This window comes from Lolium rigidum, chromosome 3 (assembly GCF_022539505.1).
Source record: "Lolium rigidum isolate FL_2022 chromosome 3, APGP_CSIRO_Lrig_0.1, whole genome shotgun sequence".
NCBI lineage: Eukaryota > Viridiplantae > Streptophyta > Magnoliopsida > Poales > Poaceae > Lolium > Lolium rigidum.
Window position 1 is genome coordinate 52168108 of NC_061510.1, and position 9045 is coordinate 52177152.

General features: G+C 45.8%; 1 protein-coding gene across 1 annotated transcript; it reads left to right on the forward strand.

The window, feature by feature from the left end:
* Nucleotides 1-5645: 5645 nt before the first annotated feature.
* Nucleotides 5646-8663, forward strand: LOC124694836 (probable flavin-containing monooxygenase 1). Its single transcript, XM_047227772.1, has 5 exons — nt 5646-6104; nt 6206-6446; nt 7459-7637; nt 7872-8224; nt 8321-8663. Exons 1-5 carry the CDS (start codon nt 5646-5648, stop codon nt 8661-8663), a joined length of 1575 nt encoding a protein of 524 aa, XP_047083728.1.
* Nucleotides 8664-9045: the final 382 nt, after the last annotated feature.

Sequence of the window (9045 nt, forward strand, 5' to 3'; positions counted from 1 at the left end):
TATTTGGCAACTGACTACGAGCGATTATCGTTATTTGGTCGCTCTATCTATGTAAAAATGACAAGATTTCTAATGACATAAATTCTTCTCTAATGCATTGTATCTATCGGTGCATAACTTTACTCTGTTGGTCATGTCTACAACGTGTGAAGAATAGAGACCTATTTGTAGAGGTGTCTACAAGACTAGAGGACACGCCGAGTGATATTTTTATCGTGGATGAACGTGATCTATGAATTAGCTATCTTCTTAGGTGGCTTTACAGCATCTTTAGGATTATTTGTATTGCGTCTTTTTATATTTTACCTTTTGTAGGACTTGTGCGGCCATGTGTGTCTTACTTATGCAGCGGTCCCGTGTAATAATTAAACAATTTAATTAATAAAACACTCTTTATAAAAAAGCTGGTGCATTTTACAAATACAAAAACATATATGCAGCAGTCTCCAAAGTCGGTCTAGTACGGGTCGGTAGCACGTGGCGATGGCATTCGTACCATCGATCAAGCGTAACATGGACAGCAGTTAACAACCAACAATATAATGTTAATGAATCTCTGCAAGAGCTACGACGAGCTGGCGACGAACGGAACGAGGAGACACTGGACTTGTACCCAGCAGCTCGTTAGACAATATAATCTTCGGTCAATCTTTCCGATCGAACGCGGATAGCTTGACCTCCTCAAAACCCATGCTCGCAAGACCGCAAGACCTGCTGAATCAGTGGCGATGCATATGCTTGATCAGGCTAATACTGCGTTAATAGTTTAATTAGTGAGCAACTGGTAGTTGACTATACGTACATGATCTCCGGACAAAGCAATAATACAAGCCAGCCAAGGAAAGGTCTGCGAAAATATGAACAAGCCTACTTATTTAGTACTTCAGTCAGCTGCAAAGCTAGTATACTTTTACCCTGATCTGTCGCCGATCTGGTCTTGCTTATGATGTGTCTTTGGCGTTCCCTTTCGATCGCATGCGTTCTACGGTCTGCAGGTTATAGTTGGTCCCGAAAGAAGAAATTCAAAGTTTTCTACGGATTGATTTATGCTCTTGGTCGGCCTCTAGCTTGCTCGCTGATCTTCCTGGTCGCTTGAATCTTTTTTCGAGGGACCTTCTCTGTTGAATCTGACGGTTCAAAGACTCATATTTGCGGAAACAATTAATATTCAATTTGTAGGAATCTTGATTTGCAGCAGTGTAGCACATGTCCTGGAAATGTACCCGAAATTTTCCGCAAGATTGGCCGTAATTTCTTCAGCATTATCGTCTATCAAGTGTAGGCAATGCTCCCATATGTATAATAGACAACATTTAGCTTGTATAAGTGTATATACTGTCACCGTCAGAGAGTCATATATGTATTACGTTCCACTAATTCATGGTCGTCGCGAAAAAGCATGCCAAATTGCTGCCACGCACTACGGCGACGTACGTACGTAGGTTGTTTCGTTGATTTCTTTTTCGTCAACTTGATGAATTTCAACAAGCTCACCTCTGTCTAGAACTATTTTGAAAACTCAAGTTTTCATACTCTCTTCTTTTCCTGTCAACGGTATTATTGGTACTGTACGTGCGTAGTGTGTCTATGCGTGCCAGGATAAATAAGAAATCTGGACTATTCCACTTTCACATTCCGGCCCAACGGATATACTGTTACTATCCGTGACCATTATATATATGTAGCATTATTCAACTACATTAAGGCAGTGGCATCATCACTAATGTCATTTATAACTTAACAAAATTAATATCCTAGTATTTCCGAGAGGCAGCTTTGTGAACAGCTCTGAGCTGCAGGTACTTTGCAACTCCACGTGCTGATGCATATGCCTACAATTCTCCTAGCTACTCTTCAATTACTCAGAAAGTTCGTATGTACACATATATTTCGAATTAACCACTTAAATTACTAGTTTTCCAGGTATGTTTGTGATAGCATCATTCATCCGACTAAAATACATTTTCAAGCAGGCAACACATTACACATATCTTAATTTACACGCATCTAGCTACTCATTCCATGTATGTGGGAAAGTATCATGCAAAGTAGTTTGCTTTTCGAGGTAAATGTACGGAATTATCACCTGTGCCATACTCCTATAGATATACTATCTACAATCATTACATCAAATTAACACTCCTAAATATAAATATAGGATTATATATGCGACTATGTATATACGTCCTAATCCCCAGTTCCCCACCTAACCCTCGCATGTAGTATATTTGAGTAACGAGTTAACGACTACATCGAAAGAGTCATAACGCGGACAATGCATGTGGCCGATATACATATTGGTTTATGCAAGTATCGACAATGATTAGGTACTTAATCAGTGTACTAATTATATATACAGTCCACGCAGAGGTCAAAGGCCCAAATCAAAGACATGGTCTTCAGAGGAAGTTCAGATACAACATACACTTGCTATGTGCGCTAAGCTGCTGATGATCAACCTAAGATATTGCTGGTTTTCATATTCCTGGTTTTCTTATGCCCGGTTTGCTTCAGTGCATGCATGTTCAAGGTCAGCCATACCCAGTCTTGCTTCCTGGTTCAGTTAATGGTGGACATACATACATGATACAGGCACACTCTCTGAATACAATGATCCAGCCTTGGTTTGGTTTACTCGATCTCGATCGTATACACTATTTATCAAGGCGATTAACTAGACGATTGATGCTTGTCATTATGGGTGGGGGAGGAAGATATATGTAACTGTCACGCTCTGAAAATAGTGTGAAAAGCTAATAGACTACTATTTTTTTCCCTCAAAGAGTCAGAAGATAAACAAATTATAGGGTTTTAAACAAGTGAAGCCTACTGAACTGACTTGGAGTATCTAGCAACATTTAATCGTCGTATATATAATCCGAATTCTTTACCCCTAGAGGAGCTACAGTCTACAGGACTATCACCATCGTACCTTACAAGATACTCGGTGTATTATCTACATTGTCAAGTATTCCCTTTTTACGGAGTTCGTTTTTATTGATACCTGGCAAATGCCTTATATACGAGTGCCTGTGGTTTTACACTTGGCAAAACACTAAAGACTCGGCATAAACGGTTTTTTTTTTCAGTATTGGCTTGTAGTGGTTTGTTCTTTCAAATTAGATACTGTATTTGAAGTCTGAAAGTCTGAAGCTTCTAGCACTACTGCTCTATCCAGTTTTTGGACATGGATGTAATCGAAGTTTTTACTGCAAATACAATTACAAATATAAATAAACTTTTTCAAAAAATCAGTATATATTTGATAGTATAGTCGTAAATGTTACATCTCCTAAACACCGTTTCACCAATGTGTGAAATACCGCTTTTGTGTGGACCGTGTAAAGTTATTTTATGGATCGTATAGACATACGGTTTCACTAGTTCTCAGTCAACTGAGAACTAGTCGACTGAGAATTAACTTAGTTCTCAGTCGACTGAGAATTAACTTAGTTCTCAGTCGACTTCTAAACCATAGAATTGCACCGTGATTCATGCTAGTATATATTGCACCTACGGTTTTTGTAGTTGCGACTGAGGTTGCAACTAAGAAAATAAATGTACGGGCCGTTGGATTGCCTCGTGATTTGTGCTAGGCATGGGTGGCAATTGCCTTGGACCGTTGGATTTCTTCGTGACTCATGCTACTAATGAGGTGCAACATGTGTTGCAATTGAGTTTCAACTAATATGGGTCAGGCCCATAGACATGCATGTATGGAGACGAATGCCATGAATTAAAAAGATATTACTAATAGTATGCTTTATCAGGAAGAGTATATATTTTCCTTCTAAACATATCTATAGCTACAAATATCCCCTGAATTAATAGTGCAATGTGGATATATACGTGCAGAAACATGCATGCATGTATTGCTTTGGTCTGGTGCTTGCATACTGCCCGTACGTGAGAGGGGAAGAATAGTCCGCATACGGCCGGTGACACGACGCCACAGGCCATGGCAACCAAAGGACAGACGGTAGGTCGCGAGGGGACAAGAGGGAGATATAGCCGTATAGGCAGCATATGTACGCACGTAGCCAGAAAAGTGCAGGCAGCGCCGAGATCGGGCCATGCCCGTTTGTTCCCTAGCTTTCAGCTTTCTCCGGTCTGAAGAAGTTTCTCCCCGTCGAGATGATCAGCGGGACGAGATCGAGGGGGCCAGCCTTGACAAGGTCATCCTTCGTGCGTTCCCGTGTGTCCACCAACGAAACGACTCGACGTGCATGCATGATGAACCCATGCTCGTGCTCTCAAGAAAATTTCATTGCTAAAATTATGTGGTAGCCCCTGGCCCTCCCTGGCCGATCGATCCACCCAAAAGGACATGACTAAATCAATTACTACAATGTATCAGATGTACATACATACGCGTCTCGATCTCAAACAAATAAAACAGATGTGCACATACGCGGTACGCTTAATTAGCACAGTATACGTGTTAAGGGTAATATTATCAGCAAAACAAAACCTGACGGGCGTGTTGCCGAGTCAGTGCAAAACAAAATGAGACAGGTGTATCCACCACTATATATATGAATTAAAATAGCCTAAAACGTGAGGGTAGTGTTGAACTATATCTATCTAAAAGTGAGGGGATGTTAAAATATATTGCCCCTTCATAAGTTCAGGCTATGGTTGGATGGTTAGAAGGTCAGTGGCACCTCCAGCCTATTAGAGTTTAAATCATAGGTTTGACATTTTGGTGTCTTGTAAAAGGCGGAACATTCTTTCGGAGGGAGATGATGTTTCTGTCGATAGCGAGATAACTATGGTGATTTTGTAAATTTCATGACCCGCCAAATAAGTTTCTTGGACTCAGTCTTTCGGAGGTCTTCATATGGGTAGAGTGTGCATGCATGTTTTCATAGGAGTGAGTGTATCAGCATCTGCATTTGTACTCTGTTTTAAGAAAAATACTATTGGATAAGTTAGCAGATTCAACGTTCGATGGAATAATTATTTTTACGGTTTCTCTATTTCTCAACTAGATGAGAACTAAGCCAGTGCTTAATTAAGTCCTATGTCATTCAATTGCATCATGATTCGTATATATAAGTTGCAAGTTGGATTGCAACAAAGTTTCTTCAGTTGCAACTCGGGACGCAACTAAAAAAAATTATAGTTACAATTAAGAAAATGTTCCATACCATTAGATTTGCTTCGTGATTCGTGCTAATGATAAATAATGACATGAATTGTAACTAAGATTTAATAACATGATGAGAACTAAGTTAATTCTTAGTCAGATTGAAAACTAGCCACACCCTAAACGGGCCATGGCGCCATGCTACCTACCTAGCTGGTCGTGCAGTTTTTCTAGTTTTCTTGTGCATTTTTTTTTCTCTAGCTATGTTTCCGGCCATGTTCTCTAAGACACGGTGGAAGACTCACACACACCAGCTAACTTAGCTCCCCTAACCCCTATAAATACCACTGCCGCAGCCCCCCTTCGAAGCACACAACAAAAGCTTAACTGCCGCTCTCTCGCCCTAGCTCTCTCGCTTACACCGAGCAAGCACTCCAGCAGCAAACTAGCTAGCTAGCCTCCAACGCCGGGCGCCACTCCATCCATCACCTCGCTCCGACACACAGCTAGCTCCACCGCACCCTCGCTCCACCTAACCGCCTTTCGTTCGACGGCCATGGCGAACCGTGCCACGAGGGAGGTCGTGCCGGCGTCGTCGAGGGTGGCGATCATCGGCGGCGGGATCAGCGGGCTGGCCTCGGCGAAGCAGATGGCCGCTTACGACCCCGTGGTGTTCGAGGCCACGCCTTCCATCGGCGGTGTCTGGAAGCACTGCGTCTACCGCACCACGCGCCTCCAGACGCCGCGCCCGGACTACGAGTTCTCCGACTACTCGTGGCCCAACCGCGACGATCCGACGTTCCCGACCCACACCGAGATCGTCGACTACCTGGAGGGGTACGCCGACGAGTTCGACCTCTGGCGCTACATCGCGTTCGGGTCCAAGGTGGTGGACATCAAGTACCTCGGCGGCCCCCAGGCCGGGTTCACGGAGCTCTGGAGCGGCACAGGCAAGGCGCCGCTCCAGGGAAGGCCCATGTGGGAGGTCGGGGTCGCCACCGGCGGCGTCGTCCAGGTACGGCCATCACTTCTTATGAATCAGCTGTCTCACCTTCGCGCGCGTGTGCGTACGTACTTATTCTGACGAACAACCTCGTCGGTCGTGCTAATTTGCAGTATTACAAGTTCGAGTTCATCGTGATGTGCGCGGGGAAGTACGGCGACGTGCCGCGGATGCCGGTGTTCCCGGCGGGGAAGGGGCCGGAGGTGTTCAAGGGGCAGGTGATGCACTCGCTGGACTACTGCAAGCTGAGCGAGGAGGAGAGCGTGGAGCTGATGCGAGGGAAGAAGGTTGTGGTGGTTGGGTACAAGAAGAGCGCCATTGATCTAGCCAATGAATGCGCTCAGGCAAACCAAGGTACGTACTACGTAGAGGAAACATGCTCCTAGACTGCTGGCAGCGTTCCATGGTTTGATTTTTTTCCAAATTCGATTAAAATATGGGGAAGTCAACATACTTAGGAACTACAGTATGCATGAAACTAGCAGCCAACGCAGATAATTAAGCTGTGGTGCGCCTGTGAGGCGCATATCCGAGGAAACTAATTAAGAGACCTCGTAAACTAATCGTAGAAAAGAACATGCCATGAAAGTTCACACAAAACTTGATTATCCAATAAAAAAAAAAGGGATCGAGCAATCATTCGACAAGGTGGTTGTAAGAATATCGCATACCATATTTGGTAACGATTTGCGGAACCGGATACCCTGTTCCATAAAAGGTCACTCTTGTCTTGACCCGTCGTACACTCCACCTAGAAAGACGCCTACAGTGTAGCCAGCCTATGGAGTAGCTAGAGCCCTTAGGACTCTCGCATTTACAAGTTCAAAGTACACTAGACACAATACGTACGCATCGTACCACTTTGACTTCTCAACCTCCACACACGGACAGCATCTACATATATACAAGTAGACTACTACACCACTTGGGGGTCAAGGAAAAGTCTTCCTGAACGCACACGCATCACTCCAATACAAGTGTTTGCAGGTTTGACTAGTATATCCAGCAACAAAGATTATCTGCCGTTCTAAACAACCCTTCCAAACTAGTATAGCTAGATTGTTCTTCACATACATGCAGGCTGCAGCTGCTGACCGACTGGTAGCTAGCTAGCGACCATGGCGTCCTTCCTCCATCGCTAGCTTGAGTATACATCTCAAATGTTCCCCTGACAGATAACATAATCAGTGCCGGTACCGACCGGAATTGACCCGGCTCGCCGCTCGATTTAGATATCGTTTCCGGAATTAGTAGAGCAGGATCCACTGGCCGCGTCGAGATCCGGTCGCGCAAACAAGAACCAGATTCAGATGTTGTAATATTAGTATGACTAACAGTTGGTTTGTGTGTTTTGTTTGTTTTGCAGGTGAGGGAGGTCAGGCGTGCACGATGCTAGTGCGGACGCTGCACTGGGTGGTGCCTTCTTACTCCATCTGGGGACTGCCATTCTTCATCTTCTTCTCCACACGATTCTCCCAGCTCATCTACGAGCGCCCCAACCAGGGCTTCTTCAGATTCCTCCTCTGCCTCCTCTTGAGCCCACTGGTACGTTCTACACGTATGTGTGATCATGAGTAGACACTAGACAGTGTGAAACTTGTACATGAAATGTACACATATAGGAAACTTACGTATGAACGTGCACCGTGGACAAGCACGTGCACATGCACGAGACGTACCAACTTGCCTGCTGAGTATATTGCTCACCGTCAAGAATATTATCGCATGCACAATTAACTTTGTCTGCCGATGAGCTGATTGATATTTTTGATGGAGCAGAGGACGGCGGTGTCCAAGTTCATCGAGTCGTACCTGTCGTGGAAGCTTCCGCTGGGCAAGTACGGGCTGACGCCGGACCACCCCTTCGTGGAGGACTACGCCAGCTGCCAGATGGCCATCCTCCCCGACGGCTTCTTCGACATGGCTGACCGCGGCCTCGTCCGCTTCCAGAGGGCCTCCGGCGGCTGGAGCTTCTGCGAGGACGGCGTCGTCCTCGCCGACGGCACCAAGGTGGAGGCCGACCTCGTCTTCCTCGCCACCGGCTTCGAGGGCAAGGACAAGCTCCGCGCCGTCCTCCCCGACCCCTTCCGCAGCCTCGTTGTCAACAAGTCCTCCATGATGCCCCTCTACCGGTACGTCGTCGTCTACTATCTGCCCCTCTATCTAGCTTTGCATGTCTACGGCAGGGCGATGGCTGATGATCGACCGATGTGTGTTTGTCTGTGCAGCGGCACCATCCACCCGCTAATCCCCAACATGGCCTTCGTGGGCTACGTGGAGAGCGTCTCCAACCTGCACACTTCGGAGCTGCGCTGCCGGTGGCTCTCGGGGCTGCTGGAGGGGCGGTTCGAGCTGCCGAGTGTCAAGGCCATGACGGCGCACGTCGAGGACGAGGTGGAGGCCATGCGCCGCACCACGCGCTTCTACCGCCGCCACTGCATCTCCACCTACAGCATCCACGACAGCGACGGGATGTGCGCCGACCTCGGCGCCGCCACGCGCCGCAAGGCCAACTGGATCGCCGAGCTCTTCGCGCCGTACAACAACAAGGACTACCAGGAAGATCAGTAAATCAATTAATACGTACAAACGTACATTTACTCGTGCCGATCAATACACGGCCGAGTATGCATGTACGCGTATAGCAGTATAATCCATTCTTTCAGTCAAAATATCCCGTTGGTTTAGTAAATTAGTAATAGAATATCATCTACATCTACGTGATTGGCTCGTATAATATTTAGGTAATAAGAAGATTCGTTATTCTTGTAATACTACTAGTACACAAATGTAGTAAGTTAGGGATGGGTGGTGACTAATAATCAAGGACTTGGTCGTGATCAAGTGTCATGTGAACTGATGAGCGTTCGGTTAAGGACTGGAGACCGCGAGGTCTCGCCCGCGACCGCAAGATCTCTGCAGGAGGAATCATAACTGGAGCGGGACCATGTGA